Raw genomic sequence first — 27,542 nt, 5'->3', positions numbered from 1 at the left:
AATAAACAGTGGCATTTTCTGGCTGAAAACCTTTAGTGATTTCCTCATTGATTACAGTGTAGTTTATAACCTTAATTGCATACCTTGGTTGCAGGTTCATCCTGGCCCCTTTTATGGCATATCCAGGGAGGTAACCAATCGATGTGTCTCTTTCATGTCGATGTTTCTCTCACTTCCTTTCTCTCCCTCCCTTCCCCTCTCTCTAAAAAATTAATGGCGCCGAAACCGGTTTGGCTCAGTGGATAGAGCGTCGGCCTGCGGACTGAAAGGTCCCAGGTTCGATTCCGGTCAAGGGCATGTACCTGGGTTGCGGGCACATCCCCAGTAGGAGATGTGCAGGAGGCGGCTGATCGATGTTTCTCTCCCATCGATGTTTCTAACTCTCTGTCTCTCCCCCTTCTTCTCTGTAAAAAATCAATAAAATATATTAAAAAAAATTAATGGGAAAAATATCCTCGGTTGAGGATTAAAAAAAAAATGGATGACAAGAATGTCTCAAGATACTACAAGGTTCAAAGAGGTTACTATGAAAGTGCTTTGTAAAACCAATTAGTTTCTGGTTATTATATACTAGAGGCCTGATGCACGAAGATTCGTGCAAGAATGGGCCTTCCTTCCCCTGGCTGCCAGCACTGCCTTCACTCTGACTGGAACCGCCTTTCCGCCTTCCCATGCTGCCCAGAGTCCCAGAGCGGCTGGGGTGGTGCATCCTGCCGGCGTCATCGCCATGGCAAAGGTGCAAGTGTCCCGCCCCACCCACTCGGTCCCTGTGCATGCAAATTAACCCATCATCTTTGTTGGGTTAATTTGCATACTCACTCCTGATTGGCTGGTGTGTGTCACAAAGATATGGTCAATTTGCATCTTTCTCTTAGTGTAGATGACAGCAGGGATAGTATCTTACTCATTTGTATACTTCTAATCTTTCAATAGTGCCCTGTGTTTGGAAGATACTTTATGGATATTGGCTGATGATTAAATAGGGAGGAAAGGAAGCAAACATTTTATGCCATCTAAAAAGTGAAGTCAAGGTGCTTCATTAGTGCAGTAGGTAGCGCATCAGTCTCATAAAAAGTGAAGTCAAGGTAAATTTTCTAACACATTTTAGCACCTGTAAATGGCTGGAACACTTGCCTCATGAATGGAATAATTTCTGAATGGCCTAATGGCCTTTTGCACTATTCAATTGTAAGACCTCTTGTGTAGTCATACTTTGTCTCTGTAACTAACTTGCTCAACTACTTATTTTCTATCCAGCTAGCCAGTCAAACATGTATTTCTGGTATACCCAGAAGGAACAGAACTGAGCACTAGACTTCTTTTTTAAAAAAATATATTTGTATTGATTTCAGAGAGGAAGGAAGTGGGAGAGAGAGGTAGAAACATCAATAATGAGAGAGAATAATTGATTGGCTGCCTCCTGCATGCTCCACACTGGGGATCCAGCCCGCAACCTCGGCATGTGCCTTGACCAAGAATTGAACCATGACCTCCTGGTTTATAGCTTGATACTCAACCATTGAGCCATGCCGGCTGGGCAAAATATTTCTTTTTTTTAAAACCAATAATTTATTGTACTTGGCAGTATCAGGGACACTTTATTTAATTTTTATTTTTTGTTTTATTTATTAATCCTTACCTGAGGCTATTTTTTCCATTGATTTTAGAGAGAGTGGAAGGGGGGGGGGTAGAGAGAGAGAGTGAGAGAGAAACATTGATGTGCGAGAGACATATCGATTGGTTACCTCACGCACGTGCCCTGACCAGGGCTGGGTATTGAACCTGCAACCCAGGTATGTGCCCTTGATGGTGAATTGAACCCATTACCCTTTGGTATGTGGGCTGACACTCTAACCACTGAGCAACACTGACCAGGGCAGGGACACTTTCTAAAAAAACTTTTCTGATGATCAAATCATTACATACTCATTAAAGAAGTAGCTCATATTTTTAGAATGTTAATTGCATTTTCTTTTTTCATCCTTATGACAACCCTCTGAGATATAGCGATTATTATTGCTATTTTAGGTAAGAAGAAACAGAGACTTAGAGAGATTAAATAATACTTGAAAAGCTGGCCTTCCACTTTTTACCTACTTAGTTCTTCAATTTTCAAATCTGAGTTTAAATTTTTACTTCATTGTGGTGGCTTTTCCTCATAACCTCCCCCCAACTAGGTCATGACTTCACTTATTATTCTCTTGGAAACCACCCTTTCCTTTTTCATTGTAGCACATTTCATAACATCTCAGAATTCTTCATTTATTTGAAGGTTTGTTTGTTTATGTCTCTTTCCATATATCAGTTCAATGAGGACTGGGACCATTTTCTGTTTTGTTTGCCACTAGCACCAAATTGGTAGAGGTCACTGAAGAGGTAGGGGTGGGTAGAGGAAGTAGTCAGGCTTCTTCACACACTGTTTTTCCATCATGCTAGAGAAGCTAAAGACCAAGTTCTTAAATGTTGGAAGGCTGGAGTGTTGACACAATTGAGGGCACCACAATTAAGGATAGTTATGGTGAGTGTGCTTCTTATTCTATTTACTAACTTGTTAACCTGATAAAGCTAAAATATGAATTGCTTTAACTGCTTGGCAAGGATGTTATAGAAGGAAAGTGTATGATATGGGCCTTATAATGGCTTGCCTTTCAGTTCTGCTCTTTCATATTATATTGTTATTTCATGCCCTTGGGCATTGTTTTCCCTATGAACATGTACTCTTGAAAAAAATTTTTATCTATCCATGGCAAGTGAGATAAATAAGGGTAATGTAATGTATGTTGATATCAACTAACTTATCCTATACATAAGATCATAGAAATACTTTTCTGAGAATACCTAGAAGATAAGGAAACATTCATGGAGATAGAAGATTAAAATTTTGAAAGATGTCTTGATAAGCCCATCATAAGTTAAAAATATCAAGTTGAGCCGAACCGGTTTGGCTCAGTGGATAGAGCGTCAGCCTGTAGACTGAAGGGTCCCAGGTTCGATTCCAGTCAAGGGCATGTGCCTTGATTGCAAGCACATCCCCAGTGGGGGGTGTGCAGGAGGCAGCTGATTGATCTCTCTCATCGATGTTTCTGACTCTCTATCCCTCTCCCTTCTCTGTAAAAAAAAAAAAAAAAAAAAAAAAAAAAATCAATAAAATATATATTTAAAAAAATATATATCAAGTTGAAAATGCATTTAATACACCTAACCTGCTGAACATCATAGTTTAGCCTAGCCTGCCTTAAACTTGCTCAGAACACACTATTCAAAAACACTGGTGACACAGTATACTGTAGAGTACCAGTTGTTTGCCCTCATGACTGCATGCCTGACTGGGAGCTGTGGCTCACTGCTGCTGCCCAGCATCATGAGAGAGTATCGTACTGCATATCGATAGCCCGGGAAAATATCAAAATTCAAAGTGTGATTTCTACTGAATGCATATTGCTTTGACCCATCATTATGTCAAAAAATTGTTAAGTCAAACCATTCTAAGTTGGGGATCATCTGTAGTCTCTTCACTATAGAAGACCAGACAGTCTTTGTCTGAGCCTTCCAAGAACAGCACACCACTGCATCTTTAAGGCCCTTCCTTGGACAAGACCTTAAGCTCTAAAGACTGAGTGAGTTATCTGATAAGAGCTGATTATGGCCGAAACCGGTTTGGCTCAGTGGATAGAGCGTCGGCCTGCGGACTGAGAGGTCCCAGGTTCGATTCCGGTCAAGGGCATGTACCTGGGTTGCGGGCATATCCCCAATAGGAGATGTGCAGGAGGCAGCTGATCGATGATTCTCTCTCATCGATGTTTCTAACTCTCTATCTCTCTCCCTTTCTCTCTGTAAAAAATCAATAAAATATATTTAAAAAAAAAAAAAAAGAGCTGATTATGGAGAGTGGAGAAGGGATCCCTATATCTAAGTTAGGGACATACAATGATTAGGGACACTTTACTTAATTTATGTAACAACTATTTATTGAGGCCTATTTTGCCAGTCACTGATCTAAGCATGGCATCACACCTGTTCTCAATGAACTTATGAAATGAAATTGTGTGTCAGGACCATCTGAATTTGTTTGGAAAAGGGTTCAGAATTCTGTGCTATGGTTATTTTCTGCTTCTAGTCATTTAGAACTTTTTTTTTTTTTTTTACCATTTAGAATCCCCAAAACCCTTCTGAGTGACATTATATCCAGATCTGCTGCTTTGCTTGAATTGGGAGTTGGCCATAGATCAGCATTAATTGCTTCCCAGAGTCCCAGTGGCTGACAGAGGAAAGGTACTTTGAACAAGTTGGTAAAATAAATCTAGACTACTTCACTCAAGATTAACCATCTGAATTTTCTCGTTTACTCTCTCATTTAAGAGGGCACATCATTCTGACACTTGAGATGGTCTGAAACTAAGGAAAAGAAAAGGCTCTCTTTTTCCTTGAAGATGTAGTAGATACTTAATGTATACACCAGACCTCAAATCTGTTTTCTCTGCAATAGAAGCAGAACTGACTGGTTCCTCTTTCCCCACCCCTTCCTTTGATAGTGCCAAGAAATCTGTGAATTTCTAGGTATTTAGTTACCTATCTGACCCTTAGCCTTCAGAGGAGATTTTTGCCAGCAATTGGAGTGACTGTTGTGCCGGGAAGCTGTATTCTACATAGCAAATTGGAAAGCTCTAAAGCCTTTTCTCCCTTTCTACCCCCTGCCAACCTTCTGCCACTAGAAGATACCATTTGAGCTTTTAGTTTGCCTTCTTTAACTTTTGCTTGACTTCTTCCTTATCCAGAGGTCAAGCCATGTTCTGATATTGGCAGAAGAGGTAAAAGAAATGATTGCTTCATTTGAGGACAGAGTTTCCTTTAATATAAATCACCCTAATTAGAAATCTAACCTCTTTTGGTTTCCACTTTTATTTTGTTACTGTGAAGGCCCTGCTCCTCAAATCTGGTGGGCAAGCAGGGTGCTTTGTCTTCCTTAACAGATTTCTCTGTGCTCCTTTCACTGAGCTCAATCACCAGGTGAATGTCAGAGATTCCTGTCTGGGTGTGGAGAGTGCCGGGTTGTAGCAGATGTAGGTAGCAAGTCAGAAGGAAGAATGCTTTTAAAACATGGCTCCAATAGCCATGTATTGGTAGAGTTATTATGAATTTTGGATAGGAAAGCAGGCTGGATGAATGGTCAGGAGCCCTGGCTTGATCTTAAATCACGTCTGAGACCATTGATTGCTAGCAGAGCTTCATGGGGTAAAGGGAACAGTTTTCTTTCTTTTCTTTTTTTTAATATATTTTATTGATTTTTTACAGAGAGGAAGGGAGAGAGATAGAGAGTTAGAAACATCGATGAGAGAGAAACATCAATCAGCTGCCTCCTGCACACCCCCTACTGGGGATGTGCCCGCAACCAAGGTACATGCCCTTGACCGGAATCGAACCTGGGACCTTTCAGTCCGCAGGCTGATGCTCTATCCACTGAGCCAAACCGGTTTCAGCGGGAACAGTTTTCTTATCTTAGTTTATTTCTTTGAGACAATTTGTTCTACAGATTTATCTTTTTAACATTTATTTAAACAAATTTGAGTTTGATTATGAGTTGTTTGATTAAAAGTTAAAAATCTATGGGGAACGCTTAATCATACTTTTTTGAATCTGTGGGTAAACAATCATTTTAATGTTTATAGTAGTTTACATGCATAGAAAAACACTTGTACTACTTCAGGTATGTTAAACCTATGTTCTTTAAAGTGGTGAGTGGGTTTATAGTAAGTGTCTCTCTGTGGGAAACATGGAGGAAGTGAGGGAAGATATCTTTATGGCCTCTTCTACTTGGCTTTCAGGGGCTGATAAAAGAACTATCTTCTGTAATTTCCAAAAAAAGATATCAGTTCTATTTTTTTAAGTTCATGTGATTCTGACCACTTTAAGGAGTCTGCTGATTAGAGTGGTAAAAGGTTTCTCAGAATTTCATATCACTGAGTGGCCAAACACACTGTTTTGTATTACTCTTTATATTCAGTGCTACCATAGTATCTGCCATGTAATAGGCATTATTAATATTTGTTTTGCATGGTATTTATCAGAAAATTGCTCTAAAAGCATATTTCTCTTTTTGATCTTAAATTACCATAATGACTAAATTGGGAGGGTTTCCAGTAAAAGAGGGAAGTTAAAACCTACCTCCATTTATTTAACTGTACTTATTCATTTGTTCATTCAACAATTTATTGTTCACTTTACTGGCCCCTGGGCTGACAAAGTTGAGAAACACCTGGTCTCTGCCATCAAGGTTTTAGTACAATGTAATAAACAATAGTAGAAATACATACAGGACGCTAAAATGGTACAAAGTATGGGATGGGGTATCAGGAAATGCTTTCTAAAATAAGAGACTCAGACTGGGTTTAGAAGGATGAATAAAAATTAGCAAAGCTATGAAGGGGAAGAAGAGTATTCTGGGCAGTAGATGAGCATATCTGAAAGCAGAAAGTGAAACATTAAATATTCTGAAACACATTTTGGGTTCCCTTTCTCTTTGAGTCAGTTTAGTACTACTGATTAAGTCAGACAGGCCCTGGTGCACTTCCTGGAGTGGAGGCTGAACCAGCACACACTTGGGCCTTGGCAGATGTACGGATGTGTACTTGCAGTGGCTTGGAACCTTGAGCTGAGAACAGGAGGCTCCTTTGGAGCACAACCCTCCCACAGGGTACTCTTGGGATGCCTGTCCTGGAATTACCCAGGGCAGTAACAAAGCTCTCTTTTCTTCTTTAAACCAAGCCAGCAGGATGGGATGTCTGCTAGCCTTTGTGTTTGGAGCCGACCAACAAACATACAGTGGCCAGCACAATGGCATTGTTGGACTTCAGTGAAAAGTAGGTCGAGGCCCAGTCCTTCCTCTGTCGAGGGCCCATCCAAAGAACAGAGGTTCAACAAGCCACTGATTGGCTGTTTGACAGTGATGCTGGTTTCTGACTTACTGATAGCACATAAGATTACAGGATCTCTTCCCACTGCTTCTCTGAACACCTCAATTTGGAATCGCTGAATTGCCTTTAACTCTTTTTTTCCTTAGTTTCATATCTACCACTCACTTGCTAAATTCTTTCTGCATATTCTAATTCTAGCCCACTTTTTCATGCCTAAAATAGCACTCTAAATCAGGCATTTGGTCATCTCTCATGTGGTCTGTTGCAGTACCCTCCCTTCAGCCCTTCTCCTATACTTATACTTTATGCAGGGAAAAAAAGAATAACTACTAATCTCTGTACTTTATATTTGTCTTTCACGAAATGGAAATGAATCCTCAACAGTGAGTGATTAGCCAGGCCTCAGTGGGGGGAGGGTAATCCAGGTAGAGGGATCAGGAATGTGTACAAATGTGCTGGTAGGCAGGGACTGAAATCTTTATAAGCAGGAGTGAAAGGCTTTGTTTGCCATGCTGATTGTGGGTTTTATTCTAAGAGTAATAGGGCATCATTGAATAATTTTAAGAGGAGAGTGAATTCAGGTTGACATTTCAGAAGGTTTTGGCAGTATTATGTAAAATGGATGGGAATAAGGACTAAGCATGTTCAAGATATACGAAGGAAACCAGAAGACTAGTTAGAGAGCTAAACCCAGGGGAGGGATAATGATGATGAGATATTGATTGTGGGGGGAATGCGTTGTGTAGTATGAGGTAAGCATTGTGTTAGACATACTCTGTACACATGATATCTTTTAATTATTACCTGCCTTTGATTAAACATCGCATCCTGTTGATTCTACCTCAGAGATGTCTTCAGAAATTAACCTTCTTTTCATTCTTTCTGCCATTGTCTTATTCAGGCCTTTATTGCCTCCCACCTGGATGATTCTAGAAACCTCATAACTATTCTCCAGGCCCTAATTCCTGACCTTTCCATACAGTTTTTTTGTTTTGTTTTTGGTCTTTAATCCTCACCCGAGGATATTTTTCCATTGACTTTTAGAGAGAGTGGAAGAGCCCTAGCTGGTTTGGCTCAGTGGATCGAGCATCAGTCTGCAGACTGAAAGGTCCTGGCTTCAATTCCGGTGAAGGGCACATGTCTGGGTTGTGGGCTCGATCCCCAGTGGGGGTGTGCAGGAGGCAGCCGATCAATGATTCTCTCTCGTTATTGATGTTTCTCTCTCTCTCCCTCTCCCTTCCTCTCTGAAGTAAATAAAAATATATTTAAGAGAGAGAGAAAGAGAGAGAAAGAGAGAGAAATTGATGTGAGAGAGACACATCGATTGGTTGCCTCCTACATGAACCCTGACTAGGGCCGGGGCCAGGGAGGAGCCTGCAACCGAGGTATGTGCTTTTGACTGGAATTGAACCTGGAACCCTTTCGTCTGCAGGCTGACGTTCTGTTCACTGAGCCAAACTGGCTAGGGTTCTGTAAGTTTTTATATTACTTTTTAAAAAATATATATTTTATTGATTTTTTTACAGAGAGGAAGGGAGAAGGATAGAGAGTTAGAAACATCGATGAGAGAGAAACATCGATTAGCTGCCTCCTGCACACCTTCTACTGGGGATGTGCCAGCAACCAAGGTACATGCCCTTGACCAGAATCGAACTGGGACCCTTCAGTCCACAGGCCGATGCTCTATTCAGTGAGCCAAACCGGTTAGGGCTATATTACTTTTAAAATGATATTTCTAGGTAGCATATCTGATCATATTATTGTCCTGTGTGAAAAAACTTTTTAGTTGATTGTCCTCTTCTACTAGACTGTGAACTATGGGCAGAAACTGGCCCCACTGATCTTTGTTTCCATATAGTAGGTTTTTAATGTTTGGTGGATGGATCTTCCTCAGGACAATCCTGCTAATTAGGTGGCAGCAAATGATCTCTGCTAGTTGGATAGCAGCACATTTATCTGCCTTGGGTAAATGCTCCAGCTTTAGTCCAGTCAGGTAGATTTTTCAAAAAGGAATATTACAGTTGAGATTTTCTTCAGAGCCTCTCAGAATATGGGTTTGAACCACTGTACAGAGGTAAGCTTGTTTGGTTGCAGATCAATACATTGATAATTCAAAGTAAACTAAAATAAAAGCAAGCATTGTGTATTCTTCTTACTGTTATGATCAGGTGAGGCTACTGTAGCTCACTAGAATCAGCAAGAATTGGGAACAGGAGCTCTGGGTGGAGTGAGTGGTAGGTATTGCCTAGTGCTGCTCCAGAATATGCTCTGTGTGGACACGTTTATGTGTATCTGTGCCTGAGTTGGTATCATCAGAGCCAATAGGGGATATATGGAAAGAACCATACTTTCAGCCTAGACAACTCCTAACTTTTAGGATCCAACTGAGATGTTACTTCCTCTCTGAAATTTTCCAAACTCCTCAGGCAGAGTCAGTTTCTACTTTCATACCCTTAGTATTTATTTCTGTTAAAGGCCTATTGGTATTATTTTCTTGCCTGTGTGTCTTTCACTGAACTTCTTTAAAGTATAATCTGAATGTTATTTTTATATGTTTACTATGTGCTAAGCATTCTTCAGTCACTGGGGGATATAATGTTGATGTAAATGAACTGGTTCTTATTCTCATACTAGAGGCGCGGTGCACGAATTCGTGCACAGATGGGGTCCTGCTCCCAATCGGAGTGGGGGAGGCCAATTGGGGCCAGGCCAGCCGCAGAAGGTTGGCCAGCCACAGTGGGTGTCATAGCGATCAGTCGTTCTGGTTGCTTGGCTTTTTTTGTTTGTTTGTTTTGCTTTTCTTTTTGGACTTTTAATTTCTTTATTGATTAGGTATTACATATGTATCCTTATTTCCCCATTAGCCCCCCACTCATGCCCTCACCCCTCTGTTGTCTGTGTCCCTTGGTTAGGCTTATATGCATGCATACAAGTCCTTTGGTTGATCTCTTCCCCTTACCCCCACCTTCCCCTACCTCCCCTCTGAGGTTTGATGTTCTGATTGATGATTCTCTGTCTCTGGATCTGCTTTTGTTCATCAGTTTATGTTGTTCATTATATTCTATAAATGAGTAAGATCATGTGATATTTATCTTTCTCTGACTGGCTTATTTCACTTAGCATAATGCCCTCCCGTTCCATCCATCTTGTTGCAAATGGTAAGAACTTTTTTACCGCAGCGTAGTATTCCATTGTGTAGATGTACCACAGTTTTTTAATCCACTCATGTGCTGATGGGCACTTAGGCTGTTTCCAAATCTTAGGTATGGTGAATTGTGCTGCTATGAACATAGGGGTGCATATATCCTTTCTGATTGGTGTTTCTAATTTCTTGGGATATATTCCTAGAAGTGGGATCACTGGGTCAAATGGGAGTTCCATTTTTAGTTTTTTGAGGAAACTTTTCAAGTCTTTTCAAACATTTTTAATCTTAATATTTTTGTTCAGCTGCTTTGGAGAACTACGAAGAAATACAAAATCACCTTACCCAAGAGTTTTGAGTGGGTAATTTTGTTATTTCTTGTTGGCTGAAATCTCCCTTATGTTGACATTGCAAAGACACTGTGCACTGACAGAGGACAGGAAAAGTGTTGTCTTCACAGCCCTCTAAAAACTTAGGAAGGCAAATGACCATTTCCTGTAAAGTACAGAATAGTATAATAAATAACAGCAACAGAGGACCATAAAGCCCCACATGTGCCGAAAAAAAGCAACTTTGCAAATATTTAAGTGAGAGTAACATCCTATATAATAAAGAGGGAATATGCAAATTGACCGTCACTCCACCATGAAAGATGGCTGCGCCCACCGTGGAGACGGGGGAGGGCGTGTTTCCGTAACACAAGATGGCTGCTCGTTTCCGTAACGAGCCTTAACGAGCAATCAGCAGGGACCTGAGGCTGTGCCCCCCCAAAACCTCCCCCTGCTTGGGGTTTGATGGGACCTCAGGCTGTGCCCCCCGCCCTGGCACCAGGCCAGGGGACCTGAGGCCGCGCCCCCTGCCCAGTGGGGAGTGATGGGGGCCTCAAGCTGCTCCCCCGCCCCAGTGCCGGGCCAGGGGACCTCAGGCCGCACCCCCTGCCCAGCAGGACGTGATGAGGACCTCAAGGCGTGCCCCCTGCCCCAGTGCCAGGCTGGGGGCCCTGAGGATGCGCTTGGGGACCTGAGGCTGCACCCGCCACCCGATGGGGCTGATGGGGGACCTGACACTGCACCCCCGCACCTTGCGGGGCTTGATGAGGGCCCTGAGGCTGCACCTCCTACCCGGTGGGGCTTGATGGGGGACCTGAGGCTGTGCCCCCAGCCTGGCGCCGGGCCAGGAGACCTGAGGCTGCTCCCCCTACCCGGTGGGGCTTGACAAGGGTTGGGTCGGCCGGGTCTGGATCTCGCCCAATGGGGGTGGGGCCAGCTGGGTCTGGGTCTCTCGCGATTTTGAGGCACTGTGGGTGTGTGGGGACTTGACTCTGGGTCCTGCAGCGTGCCCCAGACTCTGACAGGAGGAAGATTTTCATATACATTTTACTAATTTTCTTTCATCTCTGACACTTCTATTATAGAGAAAGGGCAAATAGTAATATTAAAATATTTTCTCTAATTAATCCCCCTTTAATGTGCATGAATTTCGTGCACCGGGCCACTAGTCATATAATAAAGAAAAAGTAAACTGCCTAAATGTCCAGAATTCAGCCTCCACAGCATACATCCATTTTCAAGCCATTTCAATGAAGACTTTTCTTACAATAAACAAAAATGATGAAAGTTCTATTTACTATGTTGGAAATGCAAAATAAAGAAATAAAACTGCTAATTCCATAAAATATTTGGAACTAATTTTGTTTTCATAAATACATAAAATGGTGTTTATCTCTTTTTAAAGTTTCAATCGTCATTCATTCTTACTGTTTAAAAAAAAACACACATTCAAACTAATGTCAACCTTTAAGAATAAACTTTGGAATATTTAAAAAAACATGTTTGGAAAAATGAGCCACATTTTTCATTGCCAGAATTATGCTTTGTCCTTGGTAGAATCATCTTTGTTCCTTCTTTTTACGTCCCAATGATAAACCCTGACCCTATTGACTTCAGTTGCAGTCAGTGGATCTCAATGAAAGTCAAGGTCTTCCTTAAGAGAATCCAGATTCTTTGTGGCAGTGGGTAAATTATTTTTCAGTGATGCCTGAGCTTCATCAATATCATATTCAAGCATTACATTAGCTCCCAACCACAGACACACTTTATTGGTAGGAGGAACTGAAGCTTTGCCATACAGGTTATCTGCCAGTAAGAATCTCGTCTCCATTGAATTGGTGGACTCCTTCTTCTGCATGTATTTCCAAATTTCTAAAGTCTGCTGAATTTCAGGAATCTGACCCTTTAGCCTCCTTTTCTTTTGAGCAAGGTTGAGTTCCATAAACTTATACTTCTGGTACTGTTCATCCAACTTCTTTAGCACTGTATCCACAGTCTCATTCCCAGGCTGTTTCATGTAGGAATCCACATCTTCCACAAACACAGCCTCAGGAATCCCCAGGTGGAGCCACCGCCCGTTCCTGAATCGAGTTCTCCTAAACCACAGCCATCTCTAGCCTTGCTTGGCTTTTATATATGTAGATGGATATGGTGGGAAGGGGAAGGGTGCTCAATAAATGTTTGTTAGAAATAACCTGAATTGATAATTCATATGTGGAGAACTGAGTATCCACTTATCTGTCCTTTTGGCAATTTTTTTAGGGTGTTGGCATATGATTTCTTGCATATGTAATGTTGTTTAGTAAACATACATTTATCTATTGAGCGCTTTCTAGGAAAAGGAGTCTTTTTAATGAAATCAAGTATCAAACACAAATGAAATGGCAGGAACTCTGTTCTAATATTTTATTAGATCATGTAGAGAAGAGGCAGGTTTTGGTGTAGGTGAAGTTGAGGGACAATCACTGAGGGGTATTGAAGTACCTAAAACGTGGCTGATATTATAGTTTTCTGAACTTGAAAGTTTAAAAGAACAATAAGAAATGGAAAGTGTAAAAACTTCTCTTTCTGGTAAGTTATGCAAATATATTGCCAATGCCCTAGGTTGTTTTGTAGGGCTGCCCAAGGGAGTGATCTGGAAGAAAAAGACAGCGAAGCAGCTGTTATTCTCATCCGGGAAAGCTGAATGTGCTAGTGCAGTTGCTCTTGTCTCAGCTTCCCTGATTTGCTCAGAGGACATACCAGCTGAGTCTGCACTGGGAGTTGCTATGGGGAAGTAAACGTTCCAACTAATGGGCACACCGTGTGTAGCAACTTAGAAATCTTCCTTGTTGGCAGATCTCAAACTTCCTTTCCTCATAGATGCAAAAGGTCTTGAGACATTGAGAAGTTGTGGTTTCTGAGGCCCAGAGACTTATCAGCCCCACCAGAGTATTCACCAAAGGCCAGCAAGAGAGATTGGTTGTAACAATAAACTTCGTTTGGTTTCCGTCTCTGGTTTGTACTTTTTCCATTTTGCCTGGAAAATTCAGAGCCTAGCCAGTGTGATTCCTCACCTTGTCTCACCTTTCTTCTCTGCTCTCCATCCTCTGGCTTGGTCTGTGAATTTCTCAGGCCTTCAGAGACATGGCTGAAGAGAGTAAATGTGTTTCTCTGAACCAGAATCCAAAGTTCTGGCTTAGTCTGGCCTACAGATAGTGCAAATACAGACAGCCTTTACGTCAGCTTTTCTGCATGGCCTCAGACGGGAAACCTGAGTGACTCCTGAAGTCAGGCCTTCCATGTTACAGTGTCACCCTGCCAAACAAGTGAACCACCACCCCTTCAGATCTTTCTGACTCTCAGAGCTAAAGGAATTTGCATGATTAGGTATCAGCTTTATTGCTCCCATGTAGCTTGGAGTTTGCAGGTTCAGTTTCTTTTTAGCAAATGAGCACTTCATATGTGAACGACAGACAGATTCAACTGCAGTGAATAAATGAAGGAAGGCATTGTGCTAATGCCATCAGTATGCCTCATTTTGAGACTTCCAAAGATGGATTATCAAGCAGGATGAAGCAGATCGGCAGGTTTTCCTTTTGAGAAGTTAGGTGTATTTTTAGCCATTCTCCCTGCCTTGCCAAACCTGATCCGCCTCATTCAAGGATCTGAAGTGCTGCATCGTGCTGCCCCCAACTGGTTCTTTTGGTGCTTATGTTACCACATCAGAAAATCTCAGATTATGTAGCACTTAAAATTTTTTTAAATACATTTTTATTGATTTCAGAGAGGAAGGGAGAGGGAGAGAGAGATAGAAACATCAATGATGAGAGAATCATTAATCAGCTGCCTTCTGCAGGCCCCCTACTGGGGACTGAGCCCACAACCCAGGCATGTGCCCTTGACCAGAATCAAACCTGGGACCCTTTAGTCCACAGGCCGGCGCTCTATCCACTGAGCCAAACCGGCTAGGGCTTAAATTTTTTTTAAGCACTTTCATATATTTGTATTAGATTCTCATAATAACATTGTGAGTTATATGGATCAGAAATGATCATACCTACTTTATAGGTGGGAAAACTGAAGGATAGCTTTATTAGTTGACTTGTCCAAAGTTAAATGACTATTAAAAGGCAGAATTCGCCCTAGCCAGTTTGGCTCAGCGGATAGAGTGTCGACCTGTGGACTGAAGGATCCCAAGTTCGATTCTGGCCAAGGGCACATGCCTGGGTTGCGGGCTCGATCCCCAGTGGGGGGCGTGCAGGAGGCAGCCAATCAATGATTCTCTCTCATCATTGATGTTTCTATTTCTCTCTCCCTCTTCCTTCCTCTCTGAAATCAATAAAATAAATATATTTTTAAAAAAAGGCAGAATTGGACTAAAATTCAGATCTCTTGCCCTCGATCCTATTAAGTTCCCTGGTCTTTTGTAAATTCAGTAATACCCCCCATAGTAGGTATTAAGAGCTTAATTTAGACTTGGAGGAATTTTCCCCCTTTTCTACCTTGGAAGGAGGAGGGAGATAATACCAAATCATGTGAGGTTTGAATAAATTCATTTAACCTAATTGGCAAAAAACTTTGAGCTCCTGTTTTGCATGAGGCTCTCTGATTTGGGTGCTGCGGTCTCCTACCTCTGAGGTGTAATGTAGTGGTAAAGTATATGGATGCTGAAGCCAGGCTGCCTGGGCTTGAACCCTGGCTCTGCTCCTTAATAACTGGGTAACCTTAAGCAAGTTTGTTAACGTGTAAATGCCTTTTGTCAAATGAGGATAATAGTATACTTTACCTCATAGGGTTATGTGCAGTGAATGAGATAATTTTAAGTTCTTAGAATAGTGCCTGGCACAAAGTAAGCACATATAAATAGCTATTAGCTGCTGTTATTATCATCATCTCCATATAAATGCTTATTTGCTCTTTTTTAAAATATTTTTATTGATTTCAGAGAGGAAAGGAGAAGGAGAGAGAGAGAGAAACATCAATGATGAGAGAGAATCATTGATCAGCTGCCTCCTGCACATCCTCCACTAGGGATCAAGCCTGCAACCTGGACATGTGCCCTGACTGGGAATCGAACTGTGACCTCCTGGTTTATAGGTCGACACTCAACCACTGAGCCACACCAGCCGGGCACTTATTTATTCTTTTAAAAAGAAAAAGCAAAACAGCCCTTCATGGGTATGTAGGAATGACAAACAGCCAGATTTCTTAAAAGAGTACATCTTCACAAACTTTCTCCATAGTTTTCTCTCCTACTCACTTGGGTCTTACTCTGGTCTTAATCACTTTACTGAAACTGCTCTGGCCATGGATGCCAGTGACTTAGTTATAAATTCTGTAGATACTTTTAATGCTCATCTTACTTGATACTTTTGGTCTTTTCCTCTTTGGAGTATTATCTTTCTTTCTTTTTTTTTTTTTTAAATATGTTTTTATTGATTTTTTACAGAGAGGAAAGGAGAGAGATAGAGAGTTAGAAACATCGATGAGAGAGAAACATCAATCAGCTGCCTCCTGCACATCTCCTACTGGGGATGTGCCCGCAACCCAGGTACATGCCCTTGACCGGAATCGAACCCGGGACCTTTCAGTCCGCAGGCCAACGCTCTATCCACTGAGCCAAACCGGTTTCGGCTGGAGTATTATCTTTCTTTGACTTCTGTGATGATATTCTTACTTGGTTCTTCTTTTCCTGCATGCTTCTGTAAATGTTCTTTTCTCACCTTACATGTTAACCCCTGGGAAATTTCATACATTCCTTGGCTTCAGTGATTACTTTAGCTCAATGTTATTGCTTCTTAAATCTTAGTGTCTAGCCTAACTTTGTTCCTGAACTTTAAACAACTCTCTATATGACACCTCCACTTTGGTTGTTCCACAAGCCTTTAAACTCAACATTGCCTTCAGAGAGGAAGGGAGAGGGGGAGAGAGAGACAGAAACATCAATGATGAGAGAGAATCATTGGCTGGCTGACTCCTGCATGCCTCCTACTGGGGATCGAGCCTGAAACCCAGGCATGTGCCCTTGACTGGAATCTGAACCTTGGACCCTTCAGTCTGCAGGCCAATGCTTTATCCACTCAGCCAAACCGGCTGGGGCTCAAGTTTTGTTTTTTTACTCTGCCATCTAAGTACATCTTTTTTTTTTTAAGTTTTTATTGATTTTAGAGAGAGAGGAAGGGAGAGAGGGAGAGAGAGAAGCATCAGTGAGAGATAAACATCTGTTGACTGCCTCCTGCATGCCCCTTACCCACAACCCAGTCTCGATCCCCATTTACCCTGACTGGGAATTGAACCAGTGACCTCTTGGTACATGGGATGACACTCAACCAACAGCCACACTGGCCAGGGCTCTAAGTACATCTCGAATCTTGCTCTGTCCCACTGCCTCCACGATTGCCTTAACTCAGACACCCTTCTTTCACCAGGATTATTGCAATACTCTTCTATTTTTCCTTTTCCATATTCTCCACTCTATTCTATCATACCATTGCTAAAATAATATTTTCTTTAAAAGCAAATATAAATGTTATTTTGTCTAAAAGACTTTCTTTTGTTCCCTGTAGACAAGGTGGTAAAGCCCATATATCAGTGGTTTTCAACCTTGGCTGCACATTAGAATCACCTGAGAATTTTTTTAAAATCCTCAGGTGATTCTAATGTGCAGCCAAGGTTGAGAACCACTGCCATATATCTTAGCAAAGCATATCGGCCTCACCTGCTTCTTTTGGCCATATTGAGTAAATTGGTTTTCTATGTGCATCATGCATTTAACCTGTATCTTGCATATGCTACTCCCTTTGTGTGGACTGTGTTTCTTTTATGTTCCCCCAGGTTATCCTTTTGATTCCTTATTTTCTTTGTGCAGCTTTCTCTGACATGTTCAGATTGAGTTAGTAACTTTATTCTGTTTGCTGCATAGCACTGTGGTGGTACATGTACAAAGCTATATTTTAGCATTTACCAAATGATGTTGTTTGTCTGTATCCCTTAATAGATTGCGATCTCCTTAAAGAAAGGTATCTTTGTGTATAGATGCAGAATAAGCCCTCAGTCACCTAAAAAACAATGAACAAAACATCCAGTCTCTATCTTCTCAGTGTTACTCTCTAGTGGTTTCACCACCAGCCTTATATTCCTGACAAATGGTAGCTGGGTTTTCCTTGTTTTACAGTATATCAACGCTGGAAACCTGGAACAGTTGCTAGACAGTAACCTGTACTTGCCCTGGACTGTGAGGGTGAAACTGGCCTATGACATAGCAGTGGGCCTCAGCTATCTTCACTTCAAAGGCATTTTCCATCGGGACCTCACATCTAAGGTATGAAGGCTTTCCTTGCACCACTCGACACTGTCCTCCATTACCAAGAAAGCGGTGTTAAGAAACCAGTCATTAATAAGCTTTGAAGTGATAGAGTTCTCTTATAGATTTAACATTTAATCACAGAGGATACAAATTAATACTCTATATAGCTATTCCTTAGAAAACCAATCTCGGCTCACAGCAGGTACCTTTCAGTGTCGAGCCAGGCAACACGTACATCTTGAAAACCTTCATGCTTTAATCTCCTGAATATGTGTGTTGCAGGAGCAGATGGCTTGAGGAGGGTTAAGAGGTTCTTGCCCAATAGGATGACAGCAGTCAAGACAGTGTGGGAGCCTGTCTCTTATTGTTCTCGCTCATGGCCTCCAGGAAGTAGCTCTTAACTGAGAGCAGGAGTTCGGAGATTTTTAGTCACTTGAGTGCAGGTTTTGAGGGCCATAATGTACTGACCCATTTTCTATGTGTGTGATTGAGTTTCTGCCATTCTGCCAGTTTCTCTTTGGTGTTAGCTGGTCTCTGTAGTATTCTCTTGCTGTCCAAATTGCTGTGTGACCAGGTTAGAAAACAGTTGCTTTTAGAGGAAGTTGGCCATAATACAGGCAGGCACCACAGGGCCAAGTGGCCCAGGATACCACTGGGACAAGACTTATATAAATAACACTCTTTGATCATTGATGTGGGAAATACAAGTCATCTAATATGACTTATGTCCAAGAGCTGGTTTAAAGTCTTCTAGGAAGGTATATGGGAGTTTTGTACCTGCCCAAGAATAGCAGTCATTTTATTCCCCATCCTCAACATATACACATGCACACATATAAATGCATACACATTCCCACACCTCTTCTGTCATGGATGAGGGGTAAGGGAGATTGTTATAAGAAAAAGTTTGCAAAGAGAACAAAAGCAGGCTGTACTCTCAGAGAAGTAAGTTTCTGACTATCTCACACTAGAATGATTCTGGTGTTCCAAATAGTAGTAATGTCCCTGAGGGACCCTGGCCATTGGTTGATAAACTATTACACAGAAAATAGCTTTAGGGAAGGTGATTGTAGGGCCCCTGGGTGTGGCAGAGCCATGTATAGTCAGCTGCACTGTTAATGAAGGAGCACTAAGACCAGCAAATGGAATGTGGTGACCAGCTGAGGCCTAATTGTGAGGTGGCCTTTGTCTTTCTCAGTACCTGCAAGGACTGGACAGTTGGACAACTGGGACCTGGAAGATGGTATCTTTTCCCCTCATCAGCCTTGTGTCATCCCCTAGAATGTTTTAGAAAGTCAATACTAGGGAAACTGTACTTGTTCCAGGCAAATGAGTGGGTTCATGTCAGCTTAGACCAGCCGTGGGCAAACTACGGCCCATGGGCCAGATCCGGCCCATTTGAAATGAATAAAACTAAAAAAAAAAAGACCGTACCCTTTTATGTAATGATGTTTACTTTGAATTTATATTAGTTCACACAAACACTCCATCCATGCTTTTGTTCCGGCCCTCCGGTCCAGTTTAAGAACCCATTGTGGCCCTCGAGTCAAAAAGTTTGCCCACCCCTGGCTTAGACACTGCTTTAAGTTGATAGCCTAGTCTCACATTGGGCATGCAGCCAAAATCAAATCTTTGCAGCATCATTTGCTCTAAGGTGGGGAGAGATCATGACGAGTTGTCCATCAGTCATACAGCTATTTCCCCCACACTTTCATGAGTATATATATTTTTATTGAATTCAGAGAAGGGAGAGTGAGAGAGAGATAAAAACATCAATGATGAGAGAGAATCATTGATTGGCTGCCTCCTGCACGCCCCACACTAGGGATGTGCCCTGACCCAGAATTGAACCGTGACCTCCTGATTCATAGGTCGATGCTCAAACACTGAGCCACGCCGGCATGACTATAACCTTTTTGGAACTGTAGGGTAAGACCACTGTCCTTTGGTTTTCCTAATAGGGAGTAGGTATTCTCAGTGCCTGCCAGTGGCTTGTAACAAGAAACTAGGAACTTAGGAGAAAGTACTGTATCTCTCTGAGCTGTTTTCTGGGTCTGAACTTTAAGGAGGTATTGAGAGTACTTCCAGGTGGTAAGAACCAATGACTTTGCAAACTGGAGACAAGCTAGGAAGTGCATTTTAGGGAATCTCAAGTTGAAGAAAAACCAGGGAATTTTACAAACCAGACCATCCAATAGGAGAGACTGTCTGTGTTCACTGCCCTTTTATCATTTCTGACCTTTTGTCTGAATGTTCCAGCTTCATTGTAACTGTGTTGCAGGGATTAGGAAGAAGGTTTGTCCACACTGAGGCCAGAGCAGCCCCACCCAGATCTGTATTGTAGCAATCATAATAGTGAGAAGTCTCAAGGGAGAAATAGGCTAAAGGGACAGAGTAGGGCTTTGAGGTTTCCAAATGATCTCCTCATTGCCAATGTTGGGTCTGAGTTTGATTTCTTTAAGTATAATGGGAGATTCACTTCATATTAGGTTATGGTGTTGTGTCTCGCACCTAGTGTAGAACCTGTCATAGGGGCTTTCTGGCCCTCTTTCAGAAAATGTACTTGATAGCACAGAGGCCAAAACATCTGCTCGAGAGCTGAGATTGAATCCCAGACCCAGTTTTGTTCCATTTCTCCAAATGACTTCAGGGCCCTTGGGGCCTCAGGGTTCCCAGTCTGTAAAATAGATTCTGTCCTTGACCTCACAGGAGCAATCAGTCTGGACTTCTCAGACCAGAGCTCACAGGAGGGATTTAATGTAGTGAGAACACGTTCCAGGTGGGTAAAACAGGATAGAGAAGCAGGTGCCTTTTTTCCAGATGATCCTGAGCCTGTGATAGAAGCAAAGATCCCTAGTTCCTATCAGAGCACCTCCTGAAAGTAGTATTGCCTTTGCAAGGTTCACATCCCAGTGGTTACTGTAGTACTGCTTTCAAGAGTGAAATGTCTGTCAGAGGTAGCTGTTCAATCTAATTTTGTAATTCTAAGAAATCGTCTGATACAATTTTGTGCAGTGGTGATACTGATAGTTTACTTGAAGGAAGTGGGAGGCAATGTGGCTTTAAAACTATTCAGTTCCTGAGCCATCAAGAAGTGACAATAACCACACACCGGCTTTTACCTGTGGCTCTAAGAGAAGCTAGTACAATTGTGCACAAGTCTCGGCTCTCAGAGGCAGCTGAGAAAGCAGTTTGTTTCTGCTTATTACCATTACTGCCCTGAGTCGGGCAAGCACCACTGCATTTGGTTACCCCTAGGAGTATGAATTATGAATTGTAGCTCTATTCTTGGTTGTTAGATTTTGTATATATGTATTACTTCATTGACTCCATAGGAGCCACTCTGGTGAATCCATCTGAGTGAAAAGCCTTTCCCACTATGGTCTTAGGCTGTACTATGCAACAGCTAGGAACAGAAAATGTCCATTTTCAGAGGCTGAAGAGAGCATGAATTAGGAACAAAGTTGAATGCTGGAGGGAGTAGTGTGTGTCTATCAGGGCACCCTATAGTCGTTTTTATAATGACTTTCATCAATAGCTTTTGAAAATCATTTATACTGTGCTGTTATTAGAGAACATAGTATCGGGGACATAGAAATTACTGGAACACAATCTGTACCATCCTTGGGCTTTTATTTTATTTTTTTCATTCCTTGGGCTTTTAGACTAGTTGAGGAGACATATGTGAGCAGATTAGTACATAAGAGCTATGGTAAATATATGGGATCCCATGGTGGGATGGAGGGCAAGAGATGGGACAGCAAACCAGATAATCTTCCGAGAGACGTAAACAGTCTCTGGGGCATTTAGGAGGGCAGTTCAGTCTCTGGCCTCCCTGTGCTGTGTTGGTTTTATTCAGTGCCAATAGTGACTCTGCAGTTGCTCTTGGAGACCTCAGGAAGTGCTCTCAGGTGTCTACTCTGGCCCAGTTTTTTGTTTTTAAATAGATTTTTATTGATTTCAGAGAGGAAGGAAGAGGGAGAGAGAAATAGAAACATCAATGCTGAGAGGGAATCATTGATCAGTTGCATGCCCCCTAGTGGGGATTGAGCCTGCAACCCGGACATGTGCCCTGACTGGGAATCAATCATGATCTCCTGGTTCATAGGTTGATGCTCAACCACTGAACTACACTGGCCCAGGCATTCAGTGGTTTTTAGTATATTCAACCAACACCACTATCTAATTTCAGAACTTTTCATCATTCCAAAAAGAAACCCCCCTTATCCTATTCCCCTCTCCCTTCAGCCTTTGGCAACCGCTAATCTGTTTTTTAGTTTCTATGGATTTCCTTATTCTGGACATTTCATATAAATGGAATCATGTAATTTGCTGGCTTTTAAATAGGGAGTATCACAGTTCGGTTTGCATTTTATGAAGATCATGCTGGCAGGAATGAGGAAGGTGGATTATGGAGATCAAGCCTGGACCAAGTTAGAAGAGTACTGCAATATTCAGGGGAGGAATGACGAGGACCTGAACTAGAGCAATAGTAATAAGGATGAAGAGGGAGGGACTGATTTGAAAAACATTTCGAAAAGAAAATTAGTTGGAGTAAGAGTAAAAATCCCAGGTTTCTAGCTTAGCAAACTGAATGGAAAAAAGGCAGTACCAGCTGACATAAAAAAAAAAAATAGCTTGAGTTTTAGTTCTTGGGAGAAAAAGTTGAGTTCAGGTTTGCATGTGTGTAATTCAACATGGCAATCCAGAAGTTGTCCAGAAATAGACGGGCTGTCTAAATCTGCAGCTTGAGGATCAAGGTCAGGGTTGAGGACATACATTTGGGAGCCATGAGCACAAAGGTGGTAATTAGAAAAGAAATGTAGGATAGCCTCCACAAAAGAGCACAAGAGCTGTAGGCCTAAGATAAAACCCTGAAAGCAATCATCCTCATCGGATGGGAAGAAAAGGCTGCAGTGTAGTCTGCAGAATAGCCAAAGATAGACAAGGAAATCCAGAATTATAGTTATAGAAGCCAGGAGCGCCTGGCCAGTGTAGCTCAGCTGGTTGAGCGTTGGTTGGCCTGTGCACCAAAAGGTTGCTGGTTGCTAGGGCGATTCCCCATCAGGGTAAATGCTCAGGTTGGGGGCTTGATCCCCCCAGTCGGGGTGCATGCAGAAGGCAACTAATCAGTTTCTCTCTCTCTCTCCCTCTCTCTCTAAAATCAATAAAAACATTAAAAAAGAAAAAGCCAGAATAGAAAAATAAAAAAGGAATGGGAGCCTTAACCGGTTTGGCTCAGTGGATAGAGCATTGGCCTGTAGACTCAAGGGTCCCGGGTTCAATTCTGGTCAAGGGCATGTACCTTTTTTGAGGGCACATCCCCAGTGGGGAGTGTGCAGGAGGCAGCTGATCGATGTTTCTCTCTCATCGATGTTTCTAACTCTCTATCCCTCTCCCTTCCTCTCTGTGAAAAATCAATAAAATATATTAAAAAAAAAAAAAAAGGAACGGGAGTGGCTCGGTGGTTGAGTGTCAACCTGTGAACCAGGAGGTCACAGTTCAGTTCCTGGTCAGGGCACATGCCTGGGGTTTTGGGCTTAATCTGCAGGAGGCAGCCAATTGATGATTCTCTCTCATCACTGATGTTTCTATCTCTCTCCCTCTCCCTCTCCCTTTCTCTCTGAAAAAAATGAATAAATTAAAACGAAAGGAATAGCCTCTAATAGCTAATCTCTTAGCTCCAGGACCACAACTGATTATTCTCTACATGCCTAGTACTCACACAATTCCTGATTGATACCTAAAAACACTGATGGAAGTGACCAGCAGTGTCAACAGCAGGGAGATCAAGTAGTAGAACTTATTGGGATCTTCCATAATAATATTTCTAGCAGAAATCAGTGAAGAATTAATGGGAGATTCATAGTCATGATAATTGTGTGAGATGTGCTTCTCACAAACCGTATGACTTTGGCACATTACCCTTCTGATGTGAACTTAGGGGGAAAAAAAGAATGAGAGATAAGGAAATAAAAACAGCAGGTGTTGCCAGACAAACCTCACTAGCCTGGGCCCTTTTAAGAGCAGGCCCAGGAGTTTGTTGGAAAACCCTAGGGGCTAATTCTGGTCAGAGTTCCTCCCCATTTTGCTTATCACCTCAGATTCAGACTCCTAAAATTTGGTTCTTTTGGTTTTCAGTATCCCATCTTTGTCTTTGGCTCTAATGCCTGGTTAGTGGCTGTGAATGAGCTTTAAGAGGGGCAGTGGTCACACTGCAGATCAGAGGCAGATGCCACCTTACCCCATTTTGTAAGGCTCTGATCATCCCTGCCTTAGCCATTTCTCAGCCGCTCAGAGAAGCTACTGTGAAGTCACTTACTCCTGAATGGGTGATTTGCAGTGAATGAGCAGGTCTCCATGATGTGAAGATGGAGCAGAAACGGAACAGCTTTGACAAGGCAGTGCACTGTGGCCAAACTCTGTTCCTTATTTGCTGCTCCCAAGCTGTATTTAACAAGGTTGTTTTTGAGGGCTATAAAACAAATAGTAAAAAAGACTTTAGACTGAGCCTTGGAGAAAGGAGCCCGAGCTGTTAGTGAAATAGGAGAAGAAATAGGTGACAGATCTGACCTGCCACTGCCTCGTAGACCGGTGCCCCTAAGCCTGGGCTTTGGCTGTCTATGGCCCCAAAGACATTCAAAGTCAATGAGCTGAGGGATGCTGAGCCAGCAGGACTGATAGGAGGGCTAATACCAGAACAGGCACAAGGATGCTCCTACTTGAAAGCTAGAAATGATACATGTCTTCCTGGTAGCCAGGGCAGGAGAGGATGTGATGAAATCACAAGCTTATTCTACTTCATGGAAAAAGAGAATATAGTGTAATTGCATCAAGGTCAGAGTAAGGAACTGATTTGTACCTAGATGCCAAGGCTGGTGAGGAGGAGGGAGGGCTGGTTTGGGTCAGATAGGGCCTTGCTGGCCCCAGAAATGTCCCTGTGAGCCAAGGATCCCTACTCTCTGCTGCCTCTGGAGAAAGTGGGGTAGAGCAGAGTGGTGTAGGACTATTTTGAATGCAACTATTTGAGGAGAGTTTGTTGCTTTGTATTTATTTACAAGCTGTTTGGGTTTATCCTTTTTTCTGGAGACAGTAGCAGTTGTTTAGTGAGCATGACCTGAGCCTCTCTTATGAGTTGAATACTCATAAGAGGAACCAGAATTTGCTCCTGAGGAGCTGATAGCCTGCTAGACTTTAAGAGGAAGGGCATAGAGGAGGATTTAAAGGAGTTGAAATGAGAAAGAAATAAGGGTGAGAACTGGAAAGGACGGGATTGGTAGGTATCTTGCCTTAAATCATAGAACATTTTGAGGTGAAAAGGAGAATTGGGAGAACACCAAATGGAACAGAACAGTATAAGCATGACCTTGCCACTGGCTGGTATAATGGGATATCTGAATAGGGCTTGAAGGCCCTGTTCAGGCTTCACAAGTCAAGCATGTCTATGAAAGTCTGGATGAAGATGTGTACAGTCGGGCATCAGGCGCAGACAGGAGCTGGTGGGGAGGTAGGCAGTTGGTTTAGAGCCAGATCATAGACTTTTAATACCAGAGAGGAAGTTATTTGTGATCCTGTGGGCAGTGAAAGTTAGTTTATGTTTGGGTACTTGTTCTATGCTTATATTTCTTGGCAAGGTCAGGCCTGGCCTTTGGTCTGTACATTTTGAAGAGGGAAGCCAGGGGCCTGATTGTCTTCCTCACTAGATTGTTAGCTCCAAGAGGACAGGGGTTTCTGTTTGTTGAGGTATCTCTGGCAGTTAGAACTTTGCCTGGCACATAGAAAGTAAAGATAAGTATTTGTGTTTGGAGCGTAATACGAATCCTAGGGCAACCACTCAAGATTCAGGCCTACCTCATCTTACATGGCTGTCATGGTAATTTTATGGATGGCTGATCCCCACTTCTGAGCCACACTGTCTTCTTCTTTGGGAACCTTAGAACTGCCTGATAAAGAGGGATGAAAATGGTTACTCTGCGGTGGTAGGTGACTTTGGCCTGGCTGAGAAGATCCCTGATGTCAGGTGAGTAGCCCTAATGGGTACTGGGGTTACAAGAAGCGACTAAGGCAAAAAAACAAACAAAATAATACCCCAAAACACTCCTGCTTCCTCCCCAGAGGCCAGGACTTGGTCACAGCTCAACCTCAGCTCCCTAAATTTGGTCATTCCTCTTTTATACCCATCTTTGGGGGAGAAGAATTCCCAATATTCAGATATCCTATTATACCAGCCAGTGGCAAGCTCATTTTTTATATCATCTCACCCTACAGCATGGGGAGGGAGAAGCTGGCTGTGGTGGGCTCACCCTTCTGGATGGCACCTGAAGTTCTCAGAGATGAGCCCTACAATGAGAAGGTGAGTCTGGGGGTCCCAAGGCTTGGTTTTCCTTAGAATCCACTCTTAGCAGTGTCCAGGATCACCCTTTATGTTTAGTGGAGGATCTACAACCAAGAGCAGGGCTGGTACCTGGCAGCTACCCAGTGAATGAAATATGGGCAGTAGAGTCTAGGCCTGGGCTGTGGACATGAGGGGCAGAAACCTCTTCTCAGCCCACTGAAAGGGAAACTGAGGCCTCATTACCCATCAGGCGGACGTATTCTCCTATGGTATCATCCTCTGTGAGATCATCGCCCGTATCCAGGCTGATCCGGACTATCTTCCCCGCACAGAGGTAAGCTGCAGGCATGGGGATCAGTGCCACGGGGGTGGGGCTGCTTTTGAGGCTGTGGAACCATTTTGTTCTTGGGGTGGAGTTGTTGGAACTTAGTATATGTGGCTACTTCTCAGGGGCAATTCCCAGCCTCTCCTTCTGAGCAAGCTAGGATGGATGGGAGGGATTAATAACCTGTCTACCCATGTCCTCTGTTCCCTCCCCCCCACACCCATTCACAGAACTTCGGACTGGACTATGACGCTTTCCAGCACATGGTGGGAGACTGTCCCCCAGACTTTTTGCAACTTACCTTCAACTGCTGTAATGTGAGTGTATCCTTCTGCCCCCAGCTTTGGTCAGGGGCTGGGTTCACCTGGTTAGAACTGTAGAAAGAGCCTAATTAGCCTAATGAGGGGCCTCATTTTCACTGATGAATGACAATGCTCATGGCTCCTCCTTTGGAGGCCTGCCAGACTCTCCAGAGCCCTGGACCAAATAAAGGAAAATTGCTTTGTAATATCTGCTCCTCAGCCTGCAGGGTAGACCCACCACCCCTTGCCTTGGGTGTTGGTGGAACTCTGGTCAGGTTTTATTTAGACTGTGGATCCAGCTGGTCCTAAGGCTGATGGGAAAAGCTCTTGTTAGCTTTCATTTTATACAGCTCTGAGGCTTGACTTACCTGTTATGACCAAGGAGTAGATGGGCTTTGTCTAGGTAACTTCGAGAAACACATTAGCAGCAGAACTCAAGAAAGAACCAACCAATGTGAGCATAACCTGTTGGAGGGTTCTGTGCCAAAAAAGGATAAGGCACAGAAATGTTACTGAGACAGGGGAGGGTATTAGAGACAATAGCATCTTCCTTGACCTTAGCTCTGGGAATCATCCTCAGGGTCTGCGGCCTTCAGAAAAGGTCTCTTAGCTGCACATCTGAGTCTTAAAAGATGCTAGAAACAGACTAAAATGCTATCCTTGTGGGTGGAAGGTAGGAGGGCAGGGCTAATCGCTGCTGTGGATAACTACAGATGGACCCCAAACTGCGCCCATCCTTTGTGGAGACTGGGAAGACCCTGGAGGAAATTCTGAACCACCTACAGGAGGAAGAGCTGCAGCCCACCGCTAAGGGTAAGAAATTAGGGTTGTGGGGTCTTCCCCTCTAGGGCTGTGAAGGCAGGATCCTATGTCCAAACGAAAGGTGCAGGGATGGGGGACAATGGGAAAA

The 27,542-nt window shown here is 42.8% G+C and overlaps 1 protein-coding gene and 1 pseudogene across 2 annotated transcripts in view; one reads left to right on the top strand and one right to left on the bottom strand.

Annotated features, from left to right (window-relative positions):
• The window catches only part of TESK2 (testis associated actin remodelling kinase 2), a 114,822-nt gene that overhangs the window by 85,445 nt on the left and 1,835 nt on the right, over positions 1-27,542 (top strand). Inside the window, exons 5-10 of the mRNA XM_081085838.1 lie at positions 17,539-17,685; positions 25,608-25,690; positions 25,939-26,023; positions 26,256-26,339; positions 26,561-26,647; positions 27,346-27,445. Of these exons, the coding sequence (XP_080941964.1) occupies positions 17,539-17,685; positions 25,608-25,690; positions 25,939-26,023; positions 26,256-26,339; positions 26,561-26,647; positions 27,346-27,445 (586 nt within the window). The remainder of the gene's footprint in view (positions 1-17,538; positions 17,686-25,607; positions 25,691-25,938; positions 26,024-26,255; positions 26,340-26,560; positions 26,648-27,345; positions 27,446-27,542) is intronic.
• LOC308516443 (prefoldin subunit 3-like) lies at positions 11,920-12,459 on the bottom strand (annotated as a pseudogene). Its single transcript has one exon. The product of its transcript is annotated as a prefoldin subunit 3-like (transcript).

This window comes from Myotis nattereri, assembly GCF_964212035.1.
Source record: "Myotis nattereri genome assembly, chromosome: 3".
NCBI lineage: Eukaryota > Metazoa > Chordata > Mammalia > Chiroptera > Vespertilionidae > Myotis > Myotis nattereri.
Note: the sequence above shows the minus strand (reverse complement) of the source record. Positions and strands in the feature narration are given on the sequence as shown.